Below are 22,122 nucleotides of genomic sequence, written 5' to 3' on the forward strand. Positions count from 1 at the left end.
CTGGTCCAGCTGAGGCTTGAGACTGCTGAGGGCTGGGGCAGGACTAGGACATGGCTGAGCCTGAAAATAGCTTTGGGGGCGGGGGGGGGGGGGGGGGCGGGGGGGGGGGGGCAGGGGTGCTGCCACGCAGCCGGGGCTCAGCACTCCCAGAGCAGCGACTGTTCGTGGTGCGGGTGACTGCAACTGTGGGTACAGGAGTGAGCAGGAGGGCGAGCAGGTGCCTGGGGTGCCCAGGATGATGCTCACACCCCTTCCCCTCTCCCTGCAAATCCATCACCTTCCCAGAGGAGCAACCCCGAATTTCCAAGTGCGCTGCATGGCAGCACCTTGCAGGGGGGGGGTTGCGGTCCCACCCTGCTCCCCCTGGGCTGGGGACAGGCAGGACACACTCTTGTCACTCCACAGAGTCCACAGCAAAGACCTGTGTGTGCTAAGAGCCTTGGGGGTGTCCCAGGCCCGGCCGGGGGGCACCCCGCATGCACAGCAGCCCCGAGTCCATGCATACTAAGTAAAGCAAGGAATACATAGATTTTGCCTATCTGCCGATCAAACGCGGAGATCTGCTCTGGTAAATGATGCATTAGATGCGGTGGCTGTATTTGTTGTGTGAGTTTTGAAAGGGTTCCGATAATCTGGAAGCGAGAGATAAGGAACACCATTTATTCAGCAGCACTTTGGAACCAATTTTCAACCCTGTTCAACCCCATTCTCCAGCAGCCTCCAGGAGCCCAGGAGATAAGGATTGGGCTATTCATTATCTTCACAAGGAACAAAGATTAGCTAGCAGAGATGAAAAATTACCCCTGGATAGTAATAATAAGGAAGCGAACCTGGAGAGTTGCTGAGCGTATATTCTCCCTGCTGCTGGTGCTGCTTCTTCTCTTTTTAAATTCTCTCCCTCTCTTTTTTGTTGAATCAATATTGAAAAGGTTGGTTCTTTTTTTTTTTTTTTTTTTTTTTTCTTAAGGGGGGCAAAAAAAAAAAAAAAAAAAAAAGCCGTTCCCACTGTCTATCATATTTTCAATATGCAGAATATGGTTGTTACCGTGGAAGAGAGCAGAGCACGGTCCCCCCTTCCTCCCAGACTTTCAGATGACATCTTTAGTACGAAAGCTAAACAGCGGAGGAAAACATCCTTCTCTTCCAGCGGGGATGAGGGGAAAATCGCAACCCCCCGCTCCTCCGCCCCCCAATGCCCCTGGTGGCACGGGGGGGGTTGGCCCCGGCCCCGGGACAGCCCGGCCGGCGAGCAGGCGGCAGCGTGGGGAGCCTCGGGTGGGCAGCCCTGACCTCCGCCGGTCTCAGCCCCCCCGAGCCCTCGGCTCCGACACCCCCGTCTGTCCCCGCTTGGGGAAAAATCTGCAGGCTTCAAAACACCACTTTTCCCGCAGTTTTTCCGTCTGAGCGACGGTTCCTCGTTTTAGAGTCGTTCCGAGCAGGGGCGATCCCAGGGCGCGGCTGGCGACAGCGTCTCCCTCTTCCTGGGCACAAGGGAAAAAAGAGGGGGATATATATGCATGTATATATTTTAATACCGCATTCTTTTGTATTTTTTTCCCCTGCATAAATCTGGCGATGTATCTCCTCTCAGAGGATGAAGGGTAATACAGGAGGAGTAATTAAAACACTTACTTTGGAAATAGGCTGCGTGGGGCTGATAAGAATTATCTGCCGCATATCAAGGACCCTTTTTCCCCCCGAACCATATCACAAAGACAGACAGAAAATGCCAGCAGAATAGGATATCCCCCCCCCCCCTTTCCCCTGTTCACATTTTTACCTCCATTATGATGATAATTCCTCTCCCGCGAAACTTTTCTCCTTCCTTTCCTGAACCGTATTTCGTTCCCCCGCTCCCGCAGGGCCCCCGCCGGACGGGCCGGCCTTTGTCTCTCTATTAATACGGTTTTCCCGCAGCCTGGGGCGGGGGTCTCGCCTGTTGTTCCCCCCCCCCCCCCCAGAATCGCGCCGCGCCCCGCGGCCCCCCACCCCGTGCAGCCAGGGGCGCCTGGCGAGGGGATCCCCCCAGCCCCGCACACACACACGCACCGGGAGGGAAATACCCAGCAGGTGAGGACTGCCAACCCGGGGCTGGGGCACACAAACATTTCCAAAAACATTCGTTCTGACTGGAATTCCTAGTGGTCTACGAGATATGTATTTTACCGTTTCTTTCCTAGCTAAAACAACGACTCGTCGGGTAATAGCTGCTTGCGCCTCTTCCAGCTTCTCTGCTGCCTTTCTTACGTGCAGGTGCACAGCCCGAAAGACTGCGTTTGGGAAGGGAGAGGAGGGGAGAAGAAACACGAGGTTATACAAAAGCTAGGCTGGCCAATGCCACTAAAAAAAAAAAAAAAATCCAACAACCCCCTAAACATGCCCTTCACTAGGGAGCGAAAACAAAATTAATACGAATAGGAATAATTTATACGAATAATTGATCCTACAAAGCGTGTGTCCCCACCCCAGCTTCCTTGGGATCCGGTGGAAGAAGAGAGCGGCTGGGGAGAGGCTGGGGCTGCGGCACCCAGCGCGTCGGAGCCCGGTTTCCCAGCGCCTGGGATGTGGGTGGGTGTTGTTGGTATAATATCAATTCATTTAAAATATGAAAGTCAAGTCGCGTAGACTGTGACAGCAACCGTAACAAAAGGTGCAAGCAACAGACAATGTGATGTGCTTGTACAGATATTGTAATGATGCAAATGAAGTGGAGGGGACGAGCTGCCTTATTATGTACATAAATACACAGTGGCTCGCTGTGCCATCCTTGAATGCAGGAGAGTGAGAGAGAGAAGGGGAGGGAAAGAAGGGAGAGAGGAAAAGAGAGGGAGGGAGGGAGGGAGGAAGGGAAGGGGGGACGGAGGGAAGGGAGAAAAAAAAAAAAAAAAAAAGGGCTCAGCTCGAAAACTGCTGCCAGTTTTAAGCAGCGCGCACCTCGGGCAGCCCCTGCGCCGCGCTGCGCGCACCCACCGCCCGCGGCAGAGCCGGCGCAGACAGGCGGGGGAGGCTCCCCGCGTCCCCTCCGCAGCCCGCGGAACGGCCCCGCGGAGGAGGAGAACCGGCGCTTTCCAGGCACCGGGCGGAAAACTGAAAGAAAAACGAGGACGGGCGAAAGGCAAGGTAAGGGGATGCGGCTGCGCGGCTCTGCGCGGCCCGGGGGCTGCGGTCCCGGCCCCGCGGCCCCGCCGCCGCCGCGCAGCGGGATGCGGGTCCCGCGGCCGGAGCGCATCGCTCGGAGCAGTTTCCCCTGGGGACGACCCTGGCAGGGTTTTGTAAAGAACGAAAAAACGCCTCCAGCACGCCCGGACCCCCCCGGGCCGCCTCCTCCCGCCCGGCCGGCCGGGGCCGGGCCGCGCTGAGCCCGGGGCAGCGTCCGCCGGCTCGGAGGCACCGCGGAGGTTCCGCGGGCTCTGCGCGGCGGCTGGGGTGTGCTCCCCGCACGGGCACCCTGCCGCCGGCTCGCGTTTGGGTTGGAGGGTTTGGTGTTTGGTTGATTTTTATTTTTTTTTTTTCCACACCCCCCCCCCCCATTGTCACCGGGGTAATTATTTAAATCTGCATCTTGGAAAGTTACATTTCACCCAGAGCGGCCAGGCAGACACTTCCCGGAGACAGAGTGTGCAGAGCCCCGTGCCCCCTCCCCGCAGCCACATCCTATCTCCTCGCTCCCATTGTTGGCAGATTTGGGCATTAAAAAAAAAAAAAAAAAGATGCGAGGGTTTGTTCTGCCCCGGAAAGCCGGCAGGGCCCGGCCCCGCTCCCCTGCACCTGCCTGCCGGGGAATCCTCCCCGTCCCAGTCCCGTGCGGCAGCTTTACGGGGCTTTGCATGATTTAAAATTACCCAGCCACATCGGGGAGCGGGCCGCTCTTCTCCGCGGGCTCTTTCACCCTCCTCTCCTCTCCTTTTTTTTTTTTCTTTTTTTTTTTGTTGTTGTTGTATGTGCAAAGTTCCCCTCTTTATCCTCCTTTTGCTTTGCGGTGCTGAGGCTGGAAGGCAAAAAAAAAAAAAAAAAAATATAGAAACAACCAGGAGCGGAGCCTGCTTGGATTTGAGGCGATTTCAATAAGAAAAGCGATTTCACTAATAGGGGTACGGGTTTCAATCGTGGGGATCGTTCTCCCCCAGAGCACGAAGCATCTTTATTAAACGCAAGTTTGTTGGGTTTTTTTTTGTTTTGTTTTGTTTTTTGTTTTTCTCGGAAGTCTAAACCCCGGCCTGGTTCAAGCCCCGCGGCTCACAGGGGAAAGGCAGCCGGGGGCGGCGGGGAGCAGCCGCGGGCGGGGCCGGGTGGGAGACGAGCCCCGCTCCCCGCTCCGGGCTCGGTCCCTCCCCAGCGAAGTTTTGCCTGCGGAGAAACAAATCAAACCTGCGGGATCGGCCTCTTTCCTCCCTCCTGCAGCAGCTGCGCCCGAAATAACCTTGCAAGGGGGAAAAAAAAAAGAAAAAAAAAATTAAAGCGAGCTCCTGCGAACGAAATCTTTCCTGGCAGAGCCTGAAAAAAATGTTTATACCTTTTTCTGGACAAAGCCGTGCATGAGCAAACTCCCCCCCGCACGCATTTTTCTTTGGGAACTTGCACAAAAGGCGTATTTGTGGGCAGGCTGGGGTCGACTTGAGGCTTTTCCTCCCTTTTATTCGCAGCCGAGCGAGCCGGGGGGCAGCGGGCACCGGGCAAATTGCGGACAAAGCGCAGGTGAAGGCGTGTGCGGGAGGCTGGGACCGAGGGTTCCCACGTCTGCGGGATGGGGGAATAGCGAGGAGGCTCCTACAGTTTTTAGGAAAAAAAAAAAAAAAAAGATTAAGTATTCTGTGATTTATTCCCCGAGCCGTCTCTCTTTTTTTTTTTTTTTTTTTTTTTTTTTTTAATGCAGCTTAAATAGGGTCTTGCGGTTAAGAGGTAACTGTGTCATTTTATAACCCTATTAGCAGCCATTAATACGTGCTAGTAACGCAGGACGGGGGGGCCGGGGGAGAAGAAAAGCAAAGCGGAGACAAGACCAGAGGGAGGAAAATCCCGAAAAAAAAAAGCAGAAAGCAAGGACTTTCCCTTCCCTCAAAAAAATCACACCTAACGAAATAAACTCACGGCGAGGGGGGGGTGCGAGGGGAAGGGGCTGCTCCCCGGGGCTCCTACCTGCGGGCGGGCGGGAGCCGCTGGCACCGGCCGGGCCGGGTCGCTGCCGCGGCCCCGGCGGGGCGGGGGGCCGGGGGGGCCGGGCAGGGCCGGGGGGGTCGGGGCGGGACGCCCACAGCCCACCGCCAGCCCTCCCAGCCCCCTCCCCGCCGCCTCCCCCGGCCCGGCCCGGCCCGAGGCTCGCACACCGGCGGCCCGGCGCGGGGCTGAGCGCTTTTCTCCTTCTTTTTCTTTCTTTTCCCGGAGTTTTTCCTGCCCTCTCTGCTTGTGGCCGCCGCGGGATGCCCTTTGGGGCGGAGAGGAGCGGGGGGGGGAAGATGCTGCGCGGCCACCCCGGGAGGTCTCGACCCCCGAGTCTCGTTTCACCGGGCGGCGAGAGGGAGCGGGGGGACGGGGGGGGGCCGCCGGCGGCTCCCCGGGAAGGGGGGTGTCTGCAGGAAAGTGCCCCGGGGGCTGCGGGTCCCACCCAGCCCAGCCCCGTTCGCTCAGGTACACTTTTTCCCAGGTCCAAGCACCCAGGATCAGGGGAAAAAAAAAAAAAAAAAAGAAAAAGAAACCCCACTCGCGCGTGTAAATAAATAGTCTGTGTGCACGGCCGGGGGGATTTGTTCTCTGCCTAGGCATAGGTGTCAACTCCATTACATGGCGCTACTAACTGTTGCTAAAACATGTTGTCTCCCCCCTCCCTTAACGATATGACATCACTTGTCAATCAAATCAAAATAACCAGTTGTGCTTCCACATCTGGGAAAAGGAAAAAAAAAAAAAAAATCAACGGCAATAACAAAATTGAGTTAATAAAGCGGAGCCCGTTATGTCGAGGAAAAAAAGAAGGAAAAAAAAAAAAAAAAAGGCAGAAAGGAGGGAAAAAGGCAAAAGGGGGGTTGGAAGGAGCGGGGTAGGGGAGCAGGGCGCGTCCCGGGCTCGGCCGGACCCGCTCCCCGGAGACTGGGCAGAAAATTGAGAGGAGCTGCCTAAGCAGCCGTGTGAAGCGGGCTGCGGAGTGGAGCTAAGCCGCTCGCCCCCAGCAGCCAGCGCAGGCTGCTGCTGCTCCCCACGGGTGAATTAATTCAATTAAAAACCCCAGCCGTGCCGCCGGGGCATTTAGCGGCGGAGAGTGGAGCCGGCAGCCGGTTCGCCGAACGCAAGCAGCGGGGACGGGATACGGCGGGGAAAAAATAAAATAAAATAAAGTGAAATCCAGCGAGCCGGCTGGCTAGGAAGTCTCCCAGCTCAGCCACGGGAATTAAATCGCTCCCTCAGCAAAAATCGTTCATCCCTGCTGGAGGGGTCATTTATTTTACAAAAGATTTTAATAGGGGGTGGCGGGGAGGGGGGGGGTGTGTGCAAACCGCGGGAGCTGGGGGGGAGGCGAGGCGCCGGCCGCGGGGCCAGCACCTCGGCGGCGGGGAGGGGGCGGCCGGAGCCCCGGGCCGGGGCCGGGGCCGGGGGGGGGGGTGGGCGCCGGGGCGGGGGCCCGGCCGGAGCCGCCGCCGCTGCCCGCTCGGCCCTTTTGTTTTGCTTCGCCGGCCGGGTAACCCGAGCCGGGGGCTTCAGGGAGCCCTGGCCGGGCAGCGCCGGGGTCTGCCTCGCCATAAATCAAGCCGCCTGATTAATCTTTACAATTTGTCTTTTAAAACAAACACGAACGAATTATCAGCTCGTTAACTGCGATTTTATCACCTGCCTAAAACAAACAGCCCACCCCACTTCCCCCCCACCCCCCCAAAAAAAAAAAAAAAAAAAAATCGCGGCCCGGTGCTGATGGCAGGCGAGTAATAATGAAAACATCCATATTAATTAATAAGAGCGTAGCGAGGCGCTGGGTTTCGCCGCCGGCCGGGAGCCGGAGGGACCGGGGTGATCCCGGCTGCAGCGGGAGGGACCCCGCGGGCCCGGTGCGCCCCGGCTCCCGCAGCCTCGGGGCTGTGGGGAGAACGAGGCGCCGAGGGGACCTACCTGCAAACGCCCGGGTTTATTTTATAGTCACCCTTCTTTAAAACAACAATAATAATTTTTTTAAAGTCCGTTTTGGGGGGATATTTGAGTGGGTTTGGTGTGTGGGTTTTTTTGTGCATGTAGAAAGAAAAGCGCTTCGGAGGGAGAAGCTGGATTTTTAGAAAGTTCGCTTGGTTCTCGCTCTGCCTTTTAACTTTCCTTTTTATTTTTTTTTTTTTTTTCCTTTTGTTTTCCTTTCCTCCCTGGCACCTCTGGCCTAAGACGCCCGGGCACGCTCCGCCGCGGGCAGCAGCCCCACGGCGCGGGGGTCACTTGCCCACCCGAGCACCGGCCCCTCTCCCCCCAAGCCCGGCCCAGCGCCTGGCCCCGGCCTGCCCGGGCCAACCAGTCCGTCCCGGGAGAAGCCGGCTCCACCGCCCCTTCCGCGCCCGGCAGCCGACGGCGGAGCTGCTGCCCGCCCCGCCGCTTGCGACCCCCCCCCCCGCCCCCCCCGGCGGCAGGAGGGGGCGAGAGGAGCTTTGGTCCCGGAGTCGCCGCGCAGCCCCGGGGGCAGGGGGCTGGGGAGGGGGGTGAGTGGGGCAACCCGGGCTTTGGGTGCAGGAGGCCGGTGGAGGAAAGGATGGGGGGGAGGGAGAGCAATGCCGGGTCCCCCTGCCCAAGCCTCCGGCGCCCCCAGCCTGGCCCCCGCTTCCCCCGCCCCGCCGGGCTGCGCTGTGGGTCCCCCCGGGGGGCTGCGCTGGGGGTCCCCTGGGGGGAGGTTTGGGGGGGGGGGGGAGACAGCGGGTGGTGGTGGGGGGAATAAGGAGGTAGGGAGCCCCGTGTCGCTCCGGCCAGACGGGCTCCGCAGCGAGGAAAGGGAGTTTTATTATTATTACCGTCATCATTATTATTATTATTGTTATTATTTGAAAAAAAAAAAAAAGTTCATTTCCTGGCGAATTTGGCAGTGACGGGTGACGTCAGAGCCCCGGCGTCGTAGTGACTGGGGCGGCCGGGCCGGGGGAGGCCGGCTGCGGCTCCCAGCCCCCAGCGCTGCCCGCCGGGGGGGGCGAACAGCAGGACCCCCAGGGCCACCCGGCTCCCCCCGCTGGGGCCCGGCCCGGCCCCCCCGGCCCCGACCGACTCCCGCGCCCCCGGCCCCGGCCGCCCCGTCGGGCTGGAGCCGCGGCCGCTGACCGGCGGGCGGAGGGGCCGCTCTCCTCCACCCCCCGCCCCGCTCCCCGGGCGAGGGGCGCTGCCCTCACCTCGTGTCCATCTCCGAGGTTTAGGGATCTGCGGGCGGTGTATCCCTTTTCCCCCGAAAGCAGCGGCTGAGGAATGGGAATGAAGGCGACCTGGGAAACGGGACCTGCAGCAGCGCCCAGCCGTGCTCTGCGGGGTTGGTTGTGTCTTTTTCCCATTATTATTATTATTCGCCCCAAAAGCGGTCGGGGTGAAAGCACCTTCGGGGGTGGCAGAGCCCGACCCGCACCCCGGCTGCTGCCGAGCTGCGCCGCGAACTCCGCCGAAAACGCCTGTTGATTTGTCTGCGCCTCCTCTCCCCGGCCTAAAGCACACAAGTAATTACAAATATTAAAACTGTGGCGGGGTTTTGTTTTGGTGTTTTTTTTTTTTTTTTGTTGTTGTTGTTGTTTGTTTGTTTTTTTTTAAAGGGGGGGAAAAGAGAAAAAAAAAAACAAACAGGGTTGCGGTGTGGCAGACCCACCGGGGAGATTGTAGCCGGTCCCCGGGCGCCTTTCTGCCCCGGCCCGGCTCGGCTCCCCGGGCCCGGCCGTTTGCTGCCGCAGTCCCCAGCGGAGCCCGGCCCGGCCCCGCTGCCCGGGTCCTCCTTTCCCTGACGGTCCCCGGGGCCGGCGCGGAGCTCTGCATTTATTTGTTTTTATTTTATTTTTTTTTTCCCCCGATTCATACAGTTATTTCAAACTACCGTGATGCGAACCACCACGCTGGGGTTTGTCCTGCTCCCGGCTGCGTGCTGCTGTGCCCGATTTAGGGGATTTTAACATATTTACCTCCCCGGTACCGATTTCCATTTCACGCCCCCCCCCCCCCCCCCCCGCCCCGAGCATCCCGGCTGCGGCGCTGGGAGCCGCGGCTCCGCGGCCGAGCAGCACCCGACAGAGCCGGCCCCAACCCCGAGCCCTTCCCGCACTCCATCCTCGCTCCCCCGCCCCTGTGTTCCCCCCCCACCCCCCATCCCCGCACACCCCAGCGGGACCCCCCTATTTTGCCGTCCCCGCCCCGCAGGGGCGTGCAGAGCCCGGGCGGGGAAAGCCCCCACGGCGCTGCCGGGCGAGGATGCTGCGGGCGGCGGGGGGGGGGGGGGAAGGGGGGCGGAGAAGGGGGTCTGCGCCGCGCTCTCCCCCCCACCCCCCCCCCCGGGCCGGCTCCGTTTGGGGCCGGGGGTGCGGTTGGGGGCGGTGTGGGGCGGCGGGATTGGCTGGCCCGGCCGCCGGCCCTGCGCGCCCCGGCCCGTCTGCGGCGCCGCGGCCAGCTGGCGCCAGCGCTCATATAGGATGCGCGGGGATGGGACCGAGCCGGCCAGAGCAGCGGCTTTGCCATCTGAGTAACACCCTCCATCCAGCCTCCTCTCCTCCTCCCGCGCTCGCTCTGCCTTTCAACCCCCCCCACCCCGTCTCCCTCCTCGGCTTTTTTTTTTTTTTTTTTTTTTTTTTTTTTTTGCATTTTCCCTTCCCCCCCCCCCCCCCGTCCCCCCCCTTTCTTCCCCTCTTTGCGGCACTCGCATCCTCCGAGCAGGCATCCATCACCACCCACCCCGCGGAGGCACCCAGCCTCCCGCGCCGGGTAAGTGTGGGGCGCGGGGGGGCTGCCGCGCCGCTGCCAGGGCGCACTCGCTGCTTTCGCTAAACACCCTTTTCCCCCCTCTTCTCCTTCTCTCTCTCTTCCCCCCCCCCCCCCCCCCCTTTTCTCCCCCTCCTTTTCCTTTTGTGTCAGTCGGAGTTCTTGCTAGGACTACGCTATATTAGATCTGCCGTTCTTCCTTTTTTACCCCGCTTTTGAAGCCAGCTGGAAAAACTCCTGTTGACGTTTGTAGCGAGAGCAGGGGGGAGAAAAAAAAAAAAAAAGGAAGCTTTTTGGCTTTTTTTTTTTTTTTTTTTTTCTCTTTTGGTAAAGAGTTTGAAATGGGATCTCTGTTTATTTTGTGGGGCAATGAGCAGGGAGGGCGCAAGGCGAGGACTTTGGGGGAGAGGATATTTTTGGAAGGGGGGAGGGGCTCTGCTTCCCCCTCCCCATCGATTTGCCGCTGGGAAAGCAGGGCGGTGGGGAGCCGGCCCGGCGGGCAGCGCACCCCGGGGCTGTCGCGCCGCTCACCCGCCCGTCTCTCCCCGCAGGTGCTGCCCCGGACCTGCCTCCGCCACCGCCTGCTGACTTCAGGACACGCTGACTTCGGGGGTCCTCCCCCACCCTTCCGAGGGCGCACTCCAGTCACCCGGCGGTTTTCTTTTTTAAGAAAAGCCACCCCATCTCTTCAAACCCACCGGTAGCGCCCAAAGCCGCCCCCCCCCCCCCCGAGCAGCAGCAGCCGCACCACCACCACCACCCCCCCCCCGCCGAGCGCCGCTCGCTCCTGGCCCGGGGGTGGGCGGGAGGGGAGGCCCGAGGCCATGGAGGTGGCCACGGACCAGCCTCGCTGGATGGCCCACCACGCCGTGCTCAACGGGCAGCACCCGGAGAGCCACCATCCCGGACTGGCTCACAACTACATGGAACCAGCGCAGCTCCTACCTCCGGATGAAGTCGACGTCTTCTTCAACCACCTGGACTCCCAGGGCAACCCCTACTACGCCAATTCCGCCCATGCCCGGGCCAGGGTCTCCTACAGCCAAGCTCACGGTAAATCCGCACCCGCTGCCCTCCTGCGCACCCCCGGCCCCGGCCCCGCCTGCGCTCCCCGGGCCCCTCCGTGCGGGCCGTCCTGCGTGGAGGAGAGCAGTTTCACTCGGGGGCCGCTTCGGTGTGTCGGAGCCGGCGGAGAAGGAGCTTTAAGAAAACGGGGTGGAAAGGGAGGCACGGGTGGATTTTAACCCTGGAGGTAACCGAGGACTGGCGGAGGGGAGGGAAAGGGGGGGAGGTGAGAGAGGAAGGGGAAATAGTTTGCGCACAGGCTAAAACTTCTCAGACACGGCTACTTCCCGGATGCAAAATACAAACCGATTCAAATGGGCGATGGATTTTATTTGGGGGTGTTTTTAGGAGCTGGAGAGAGCACGCTGCAGCAGCTCGGAAGACAAAGCAGAAGGGGGTTTGCTGCTTACTCCCAGGGGTGGGGCGGGAGCACAGGGGGTGCCTCTCATCCCGCCCCGGGTGCCTGGGTCCCCATCCCGCTGCCCGTCGCTCTTTCCGGCTGGGCTGGCCGGTGTCTCCCTCGGAGGAGACCGGGCGAAGGGGCTGTTGTGCCAGTCGGGCGGGTCTTCTCCGGGTTGTGAAATCTCCGCCCCTGCCCGGCTCCCCTCCGGCTGCCCGCAGGCTGGGGGGCTGCCTGGGCCGGGAGCTGGGGGGCTTCCCAGCGCTACTCTGGGCTGAGCCGCCCTGTGCTGATCCCAAACGCTCTTGTGTCCCCACAGCCCGCCTGACCGGGAGTCAGATGTGCCGGCCTCACCTTATCCACAGCCCCGGGATCCCTTGGCTGGACAGCAGCAAGGCGGCACTGTCTGCCCATCACCACAACCCCTGGACCGTCAACCCCTTCACCAAGACACCCCTGCACCCCTCGGCGGCCGGAGCGCCCGGAGCCATCTCGGTGTACCCAGGCAGCAGCACCTCCAGCACCGCCTCCGTCTCTTCTCTCACCCCGGCCTCGCACTCCGGCTCCCACCTCTTCGGCTTCCCCCCGACCCCTCCCAAGGAAGTGTCCCCGGACCCCAACTCCACCAGCGCTGCCTCCCCTTCATCCTCCGCCGGGGCCCGGCAGGAGGACAAAGACAGCATCAAATACCAAGTGTCGCTGTCGGAGGGGATGAAGATGGAGAGCGCCAGCCCGCTCAGGAGCAGCCTCACCAGCATGGGGGCCCAGCCCTCCACCCACCACCCCATCCCCACCTACCCCTCCTACGTGCCGGCCGCCCACGACTACAGCAGCAGCCTCTTCCACCCCGGCAGCTTCCTGGGGGGCCCTGCATCCAGCTTCACCCCCAAACCGCGAAGCAAGGCCAGATCCTGTTCGGGTAAGTGTTGCCCCCCGGGGCCCACTCCGTCCCCGGGCTGGAAGGGCCGAGGTGAGGGCTGTGCCTGCCGTGGGTGGGCTGTCTGGGGGTGAGCTTGCAGGCTGCTGCCAGGCTGGGTGCTTGTGTCAGCCCGCTGCGGGATGGAGGGGCAGGTGGCTGCTTGGTCCCGCTTTTCTGGGTTTTTAAATGGGGAGATGGAGCTTGCGCCAGGCTTCTGTGGGTGCCACCACACCCACAGCGGCCGCTGGGCCAGCGGGCAGCGGCCCCAGGGTGCTCGGATGGGGCCGAGGGACACGGGCAGCGGTGCAGTGTAAGCCGGCAGATCCAGTGTTACAAAGAGGGATTTATGTGAGAAAAAAATGTTTCCCTTGGAGAAAAAGCAGCCTCTGGCTGGCCTCGGCCACCCGAGGGGCTCAGGCCGGATCCTGCTCTCCCAAGACAGTAAAACCCCCCACGGATCACAGGAGGGGACTTTCTAGCGATAGGTACTTCTCCCTCAATAATTTCCCCGTCTCTTCGTTAATACGAACCAAGGCCCCAGCGCAGGATGAAAGCGAAACTTAGCCGGCTGGTCCGCTTCGAATTGCAGAGGGCCTTATTTCCTTCACATTTTACAGGAGCAAAAGTTCAAATACAGTTTACATACCAGTGCAAAAGACTAAGGTATCTAGTCATCACTAACTTACTCCAGTCTAACTTTAACTAGAAAATATTTTTATTTTTTTTTTTTCCCTCTGAACCAGATATATCTCTGTTTCCAAATGACTGACTGCAGACCTTGCCCGTGTTCACAACTCCTCCTTGCATTTCTTCCTAAAAGTGCAGTCCTAAATCAGCAAATTAGGTGATGGACGAAGTTTTGGTCCCACTTTGAAATCACACTAGTTGTACAACTAGACAGACAATTAAGACAATGTGTGTAATTCTACTAACCTTCCTGGTTTAACATCCTCAGCAATGGAAGGAGATGAACTACACAGTATATTGAGACTTAATTTAGATAGCCCTTTAAAAATAAATTGCTGTATATGCGCTTGTGTGTCTGTTCTTATATATCATTGCACAGATATGCTTATGAATACACTACGTGTATTTATTTTTAAAGTAGACAATAATTTAGAAATGTGATCTCTTTTGAGTTTTGCAACAAAAATATCAGCTATTTTACAAGCGCATCAGCTCTGTTTCAAATGGCTCCTCTGAGGGGAAAAATACACCCTTCCGTTATTTAAATGCAGTTGCTACTGTGTATACGTATTTTTTAGCAGTGCAGAGCGTAAAAGTAAAGGCAATTAGCAGCCCCAGCCTCCCGAGTTTGGGGAAACACATTCAAGACCCAGGTCTCTGAAGATAAAGGGATCTTGAGTAGCTTTTATATTTTTGTTCTGTAGTTGCTGATGATTTTATTAGATGGGGGAAGAGCTTCTTTTGTTTTGTTTTACGGGTTGTTTTTTTTCTGTAAGGGAGCCCCCCTGTGCAAGGAACTGGGGAAAGTTCGTGACCACTCAGTGTTTTTGTAGGAAAACTAAGACTCACGACACAACGACTCCTGCAGCTTCCTGCCCTAGGAGGGACAAAAGCTACAAATGCAGCGCAGCAGAGCTCCCCTCATTTTTCACTCTGGACTGTGTTGTTTAAAAGCCACCCACTCCCTAGATTAAAGGAGACACAAGCCCCGCTGAACTCAACATGGCCTGCTTCAGTTATTAGCAAAAAGAATTTCCTCTCCAGTTAAATACTGTAGGATTTGCATAAACTATATTAAGAGAGATTTCTATATTAAGCAGACCTGCCCTCTAACCATCAGAGGCAAATGAACTTTTAGCAGAGAGCTTTCTGAGGCAGAAACTGGTATCTAGGAGTTACATGCTGGGTTTTAATAGAGCCACTCTACAATGCCGTGTTTCCCACGTTGTGCTACTAAAACTAATAATGAAGCAGTAATAAGGTAAACTGCTCCCTACCAAATCCAAACTATTGTTGAAAAACCACATAAACAGAAAAGAACTCAAAGCCTGTTTTTTGCAGTAATTTCCAGAGTGCTTGCTGAAACTGAACTTTCTCAAAAGATCAGCATTAACAATGTTTTTCTGCCTTTAGAACAAAAATCATAACTGAGCCTTTGGCATTCTGTATCCATTCCCAGTCTGCTCAGCTTTACTTGCTCATCCCGTAGTATTTGCAACAAAAAAGAAAGCATAGAACGGGAGGTCTTTTTTGCTTAGATTTAATTCTAGAAAACCTCTTCTTTTGGCTCTTTCTTTAACACGTTGCGTGTTTGCAGGTGTGTGTGCATTTGTCTACACGTGTATGTGTGTATTTGTGGCAGGAGAGCACCCATCGGAGTGCAATAGATACGGGAGGGGAGCGGTGCCCAGCGCAGATTAAGGGAGTTCTCGTTACTGAAACGATTACTTCCATCTGACACAATAAGAGTGTCACTCTTTCTCACCTTGCAGAGAGAGCTGCCTATTTCTGATCGTGACATAAAATACTCACTGGAGTCTGGGCGTTCTCAAAACACTGAGCTCCTTGTTGCATGTGCTGTAGATGTCACTGCTGTCTGATTGTGCTTGAATTAACACGCTGTTTTGACTTCTGGAAAATGCCTAAAGGACAATGCAAAAAGCTTTTGTGAATTTGTTTTTAAAGAAAGAAATCCGGTTTCTTCGTGTTTCCATTTAGAAGGCAGAGAGTGTGTGAACTGTGGAGCAACTGCTACCCCTCTCTGGAGAAGAGACGGCACCGGGCATTACCTGTGTAACGCCTGCGGGCTCTACCACAAAATGAACGGTCAAAACCGACCTCTCATTAAACCTAAACGAAGGCTGGTAGGTGTCTCTGTTTCTCCCGGGTTTGGGGATAAATTAGGCAAAGGGACCACACGCAGGCACAAGCTCATCTCCGCTCAGCCCCTGCGTGGAGCCGAGCTGTACTGTACACGGGGGTCAGTCACGGCGAGGTCACTGCCGTGCCTCGGGGCAGATCCCCCCCTCCGCCCCCAGCCCCGGCACAGACCACCGCGCCGCCGCAGCCCGCCGAGCGCGCCTCCGTCCCGAGCCTCCCTGCCGCTCACAGTGCTCGCGGGGTATCGTGTATCCGTCTCCCCGTTTATCCTCGGATGACAGCTTTTAATTTAATTCCTCATTTATTCGGCCTCTTGGGACGTTTTGGGCACATACTGGGAGCGAAAGGGTTAGGAGTGTGAATGTCCTCCACCGTGTACTAAAAAAAAGTTCCAGCTCCAAAAAGCAAAACAAATCAGATGAGTCAAAGCTACTGCTCCCTACTTAATAATTATTTGTATAAAAGCCATGAAGTAATTTTCACTCTTATATTCTCTGGCAATATGAATATTGGTTCCCTCCCCAGACAATCCCCTACTGTTTTTAAAAAAAAAAAAAAAAAAAATCCTATTATTTTTCCATGGAGTCACCTATACTTTGTATTTTCATTTGAGTGATTTAAAAAAAATGTCCTTTCTAAGCTCCTGGTAGTAGTTTCCTATCCGGATATCTGTACGTTAAAGATAAGGAAACTTTGTGTATCTGTTTCCTGACTCTAAAAGCTTTAGAGAGTTTCTATAGGCAAGCCTTGCCAGTCATGCTTGCTGTTTTGAAATTTCTAATACACTCTACTCCACAAATAATGCGTAAAATGCTAAGAATAATAAATATATTTTTTGGAGCTTTGTGATTTATGGTGCCTAAGTCTCTTAGCTATTCATGGGCACGTTTCAATGGGCTTTGGAGAGCAGAAAATTGGCATTACTGCTCTAACACTGGGATGGGATACAGAAGATTTCTGTCCTGAGTCAGAATTTCAACTATGCAAGCTTCTTAATGACTTGCCTTCTAAAGTGACTGACATATAGAAAAATGTTAAGACAACAGTGTAACATTATCGTCTCTCAGGCTCAAGTGCTTTCCAGTCTGAATGGGACAGGCCATAGAGTTAAGCAGCATAGTTGAATATCAGTAAGCCATCTCAAATATGCAAACATAGGTCTCCACCTTCCAGTGTGCTGGGAGACTGTTACACTTAGCTCACTGGGAGGGGGTTTGGGGGGCACTAGAGTTTTTTTTAGCGTAGTTGTTCTAATGTTTTGTTTTAATTGATTTACAGCTTTGTTTATTGCCCCTTTTTCCACTGTAGTCTGCTTGTTTGCTGGGGAGGGGAGATGGCCGTCCTTGGGAATTTGTTCATCTGACATGCAATAGCAAAGCGATCATATTAATAATGTCAGTGTTTGGACGTCTGGCATTAATTGTGTTTGGGTTGCATGAGTGTACTTGCAGTAGGGGGTACCCCCTCTTTCTGCCTTTGGCCTGTTCTCACAGGCGAGTAAGGGACGGAAATATGAGTCTCTGAGGGCCTGATTCTTGCCTCAAGCTGCAGAGCCGTCCATCAGCTTTGGGAAAGTTACAGAGGGCGATGGCGTAAATCGGGAGCAAGTGAGAACAGAACCCGGTGCGTCCCTTCTGGGAGCCGGGTCGGTCCGAGCTTCGCGCGGCGCCGGCTCCCCGGCGGGGCCGGCGGCCGGGGAAGCGCCCGCGGTCCCGTCTGGGCGTCCCACCGCTGCGGGACTCTGCCCCCGGAGATGCCCCGCACGTTGACCTGGGCTTCGCCGCCGCTTCACCCCGTGGCTCTCTGTGGCTAATAGCAAAAAAATCCAGGGACCAAAGCCGCGGGGAAATTACCACGATTGATATGCACTAGCAAGTAAACTCTGCTAATTTAGGAAAAGAAAGTGTTCCTCAGCATTAATCCTATTGCACAAAATGATCTGTATTTTGACCGCTTCACCAGAGGCACGGATGAAACTTTCTAATACAAATTATTTCCCAAAATATAGGGTGCAATTAGTCTGTCCATAACACTTTATACGATTTCATGCTTGCACAAAGAACGTATTATCGTGGGGTGTGCTAGACAAGGGCCCATCCAGAAATTACTGGCTGCCTGCTGTTCTACTTTCTTATTTTCCTGTTCTTGTTTTCGGAGGTTGGTAGATGTTTGGGCATTTTTCTTTCCCCCCACCTTGGTTTCAGCAGAACAATAGTTTTAGGAAAGGGTGGTGGATTCTTTCCCTTTTTTTTTTTTTTTTTTTTTAATTTTAAGACAGTTGTTTGAGGGCTTGTCAGCCAAGGAACTGAGTAGGGACAGAGGCGGCAGACGGGTCAGCAGAATCATTGCTGCAAGGCATGAAATTTGGTTTGCTAAATATTTAAAGAAAGTTGGAGCCGGTTTTGTTTTCTCCCTTTCACTTGTAAATGGAAACTGAATTTGCAGTGATGGCTCTGATAAATACTGCACCCAGTTAAGTAATGCAGTTGGTTTTCTTTTGTGTCCATCTTTAAAGGGCCAGAGTAGGGGTAAAAATCACATTCTTCAAGATCGTTCCCTCTTTTCAAACCCAGTCCCAACATTGGCAGAAACTAAATCAGTGATTAAAAAAAACCCAAAAGTTAACTTCATTTTCATGACACGTTCTAGAATCCTGAAAAGGGAAAACCTGAACAAATCAGATGATGTTGCCCTCTAAAATTTTTGTTTGTGGAGTTAAGAGATGGATTGTTTCTGTTCTTACTTCCCCTGCACACAGGGTATTACGGGGCTTGAAGCTGCAGTTCGCATATGAGAATACTTGAATTTAAACAAAAAACTAATGGCCACAAAACGTAAAACTGACAGGAGCTTTCCTTCGGCCCTGATGCTCTGTAAAATCTTAATAACTAGTTCTGCCCAACCTAAATATTGAGTCCAATTTGACCTTTCTCATGAACTCCCTCCTCCTGCTGATACATTTTTAATTTTCTTTTTCTTTTGGTTAGTCAGCGGCTAGGAGAGCAGGGACTTGTTGTGCCAACTGTCAGACAACCACCACGACCTTATGGCGACGTAATGCAAACGGGGACCCAGTTTGTAATGCCTGCGGACTCTACTATAAATTGCACAATGTGAGTATTTACTCATCTCATATGTCGCTGCTTGCCTAGCTGGGATTGATGTCTTAACTGCATGGTGTACACTAGGCTTTTATTGGTTTCAGGGTTTTGGTTGTTGTTTTATTCCTTCCCCCGTCTCTAAGGTTCCCCTGGGAAGTGACAGCCATTCTTTGTCAGCATAGTGATGCTAAGTTCAGTGACATTACAATGTATTAGCTTGGCTTCTAACGCTTGGGCAAATCAGGCAAAATAGAGCTACCACACTTGGTTTTAACTAAGCATGTTTTGTGTGCTGTTTCCCTCCAGAAACACAGGCCATTTGGAATGGGCTCTCTGCAAAAATTAATCCTGATGGGGCATCTTCATTTTTATTAATATAATTATATCTAAGGCTTTGTTTTATTATATTAAAAAAAAAATCCTAAGCAGGAATCACTTGACATGTTTGAATGTTATTTAAACTGTAAGTAACAGAGGTTACTGGTACAAGATTGCTCATGTCTTAGGACTGAATTTGGGTCAATGTGTGCCTCCTAGTTTGATGTCTTTTATTAGGAAATGAATGAGGACTGAGGGTAAGCCTACGGGAAAGAGAGTCATCAGCTGCCAAATTCAGTTCAATTTGTTTTTCATGTCTAGGGTTTTTTTTTTGTGTGTGTGGTTTTATTAAACAAATCAATATAAACAAGTTCTGCGGAGAGAAACACCATTTTTTTTGGCCAGAAAAAGGTCTCCGTCCAGGAAAAACACATGGGGGCTGTCCAAATATTTTCATTTTTGCACAATAAGGTCATTTTGTCTGCATGAGCCTGATTTTCTCATTTCTTGCAGGTGAACAGGCCTCTGACCATGAAAAAGGAAGGAATTCAGACCAGGAATAGGAAAATGTCCAACAAATCAAAGAAAAGCAAGAAAGGCTCTGAGTGTTTTGAGGAACTGTCCAAGTGCATGCAGGAGAAATCGTCTCCCTTCAGCGCTGCTGCCCTTGCTAGCCACATGGCACCCATGGGGCACTTGCCACCTTTCAGCCACTCTGGACACATCCTACCAACACCTACCCCCATCCACCCATCTTCCAGCATCTCATTTGGACACCCACATCCATCCAGCATGGTTACAGCCATGGGATAAAACCCGATGACCAAGAGACCCACCCAGAGATTAGGAACATGGGGCTTTGCCTAAGATGACACCAAGTAAGAAAACGTTCTGCCGAGAGGAGAATGTAGGGATGGCAAAAGGGAATCTTTGCTCCCGTGCGATTTAACTCTTGATGCTGGACTAAAACCTTGCAAATGATGGGTCTTCTGCAGAAACGTGTAGCGGTGCCTGTAATGCACTTTGCCCCCTCAGGTATAAGGAAAAAGAACTCACCTGTTCGATAATGGTCCAGCAGGAAGCAAAAGATGGCAGAAGCTGAAGGAAAAGGCTTGGAACTGGCTTTCCTTTCTCTCTTTGTTATTACTGTGAATATTGTAAAGAGATATAAGCAGCCTCCCAGGACGGAATCGGCTCACTGGAAGCCAGACATGCTGGATTTCTACCGCAGACTTTGTTTGGGATGGGGAAAAAAGAAAAAGGAAAAAAAAAAAAAAGAAAAAAGAAAAGGACATCTTTATAAAAACATAATTTTTAAAATGAAATCAGACACAAAGTCATATTTATTTTGCTCTTGTTTTCCACAAAAAGCCTCAACCCCTCTGCATGTTTTTGTGCTGTTGTTTGCAATGGCTACTCTGTAAGAAAACCTGCCTTCGAAACAAGAGGGAGAGAGTGGAACATATTCAGCAGCCCCCTTGGGTTAACTCCATCTATCTACCGTACCAAAATATCTACTAGGAAGGGGGAAAAGACTGGGGAGGGGAACAAAGCAAAAATGTAGCCATAATATGGGATTTTAATGTGCCCAAGATGGTGGTTATTTTGACACAATTTCTTAATTCTTTTCCCTAACATGAAAGATTTATTTAAAAAAAAAAAACCAGCTCCCCTCCCAACTACCCTATTATTCCTCGAAACAGACAGCTACATCAGACAAACTGTTGGGAAAAAACTCGGGAAGGCAATCCTGCACTAACAAGGGGTGAGAAGCAAGCATTTACCAAACTGTGTTGCAGCTAACTTCTAGCACAGCAAAAACCATCACAGGGCATAAAAACATCCAACTTGCAGACTTTAGAGGTTGAAGCATTTTGTTCTGTTGTGTTGGCAGCTGTTGCTTAAAAATGCAGATTAGCTGCTTGGGTAAACTTACGGCCGTGGCAGTGTGGCCACCACGTCCACACGCAGCCAGCCAGCGCGTGTGCTGTCTCAGGCATCCAGGCCCCGGTGGACTTCACAGGGAGGAAGGGCAGAAATGAGGTTGAGATCACTAGAGAGGGGAAAGAGAGAGACAATCAGTTTGAGCTTCACACATCCGTCAAATCCCAGACACAGCGACAGTTTATGAGACGAGGGAAAGCATCGTTCTAAGGGGAACGTCCGTTTTCCGTAGTGTATTTTATATGAAAAAAAATAAAAAAAAAAACAAAACCAAAAAAAATTAAAATCTCCCATTATTAAACCATATTGTACGTAAATGACCGAAAACAAAGCTATTGCCAATGTGAAGTGTATTCTATTGATTGTTATGATCTGATGCCTCTCGTGAACACAAGCTCCAGTATAACATACAATGTACATATTTAGCTATACTTCTGATGAAAATGCCCCAATGAACAGAGGGGTTTGATAATGTAAACCACGTAAGCTTAACTCTGTGACAAGCTTTTTTTTTTTTTTTTTTTTTTTTTTTTTTTTTTAATTTTTAACTTTTTTGTTGTTGGGGTTTTTGTTTTTTTTTTTTGGATCAAGCCAATTGTATCTTTACTGCAAAAGCTCTGCTTTAAAGAAAAAAACGAAACATAAAAATGGATGTACGCTATTTTTTTTTTTTTTCTAAACATGTAATTCAAATATTTGATAATTAAGAACCAAGCAGCCATGAAAATCCTGCATTCCTCCTTTTTCTGGTCTGCGTAGGCATATAGGTGCACTTTGTAAAGTGGAAATAAAGAGGAAACTAAATTGGTTGGGAGAAATCATAAGAATTTTTAATCTACTGAGGTAAAAAATTAGGTCCTTTTTTACTTTTTACCTTTCACAATGGTACAGTTGTATATTATTTGTACCCAACTCAAATTTCTGTAGGATTTGGGCAGGGAGGGCGGGAAAGGGATGTGGGTGGAAGACAGGGATTACTTACTGATACAGTTGACAAAGTGCAATATATTGTCAGTCACTGCAGCATAGACAACAGCAGTTGAGATTTAAATTATTTTGTACTTGTATCAGCATAAAAAAATTCTTCAGTATTTTCTGGTTTTATTTTAATTTTTATTTTGCTTATTTTTGGATTAGTGAACTAAGTTATTGTTAATTATGTACAACATGTTTATATATTGTCTGTAAAAAGTGTATGCTTTCCTCATATTCCTTCAAGGTGAATATTGCTAAGAATAATAAAATACCTTTTTTGTGAAAGTACCTGTGCCCAGCTTCATGTCGTCATAAAGGCTGCTTTTAATAGGGAAGAGAGGAAAAATGATTGTCGTCATTGTTGCCAGTAGAATTATTAGTTTAAACTTTATGCAGAGTGGTCTATTGATATTTCAAAAACCTGCCAGGGTAGGACAAAAAAAGTAGATGGTGAATGATTTAGTATAAAAAGCACAGGTACAAAAGCTCATTCTCTAGTGTCGTTTTTGGGTGACAGGGTCACAGTTAAGTGCACTAAAGTTTCCAAACCAGTTTAAAATCTGAGGCAGCAGCTACATTGCAGATGATGAATTGCGGTTTCTCTGTTGTTTTTTGTTTGTTTGCTTGTTGTTTTTTGGGTTGTTTTCTTGAAAAGT

At 52.7% G+C, this 22,122-nt stretch overlaps 1 protein-coding gene and 1 long non-coding RNA gene across 5 annotated transcripts; one reads left to right on the plus strand and one right to left on the minus strand.

Annotated features, from left to right (window-relative positions):
* Positions 1-646: 646 nt before the first annotated feature.
* On the minus strand, positions 647-2,634 carry LOC116962075. The gene is made up of 3 exons (XR_004407357.2): positions 2,465-2,634; positions 2,167-2,270; positions 647-1,481 (listed from the first exon to the last, which is right to left on the minus strand). It is a non-coding gene; the product is annotated as an uncharacterized LOC116962075 (long non-coding RNA).
* Positions 2,635-2,900: 266 nt separating this feature from the next.
* GATA2 (GATA binding protein 2) lies at positions 2,901-21,751 on the plus strand. Of its 4 annotated transcripts, none has more exons than XM_042799714.1 (6): positions 2,901-3,120; positions 10,449-10,950; positions 11,682-12,281; positions 14,934-15,112; positions 18,116-18,241; positions 19,061-21,751. In XM_042799714.1, exons 2-6 carry the CDS (start codon positions 10,722-10,724, stop codon positions 19,358-19,360), a joined length of 1,434 nt encoding a protein of 477 aa, XP_042655648.1. In that variant the 5' UTR covers positions 2,901-3,120; positions 10,449-10,721; the 3' UTR covers positions 19,361-21,751. The 4 variants fall into 4 exon arrangements, with proteins under 4 accessions (XP_042655648.1, XP_042655649.1, XP_042655647.1 ...); XM_042799715.1 differs by lacking the exon at positions 2,901-3,120 and adding an exon at positions 8,579-8,654; XM_042799713.1 differs by lacking the exon at positions 2,901-3,120 and adding an exon at positions 9,520-9,900.
* Positions 21,752-22,122: the final 371 nt, after the last annotated feature.

This window comes from Tyto alba, unplaced genomic scaffold (assembly GCF_018691265.1).
Source record: "Tyto alba isolate M040663 unplaced genomic scaffold, T.alba_DEE_v4.0 Super-Scaffold_3, whole genome shotgun sequence".
In the NCBI taxonomy this organism is placed as follows: Eukaryota; Metazoa; Chordata; class Aves; order Strigiformes; family Tytonidae; genus Tyto; species Tyto alba.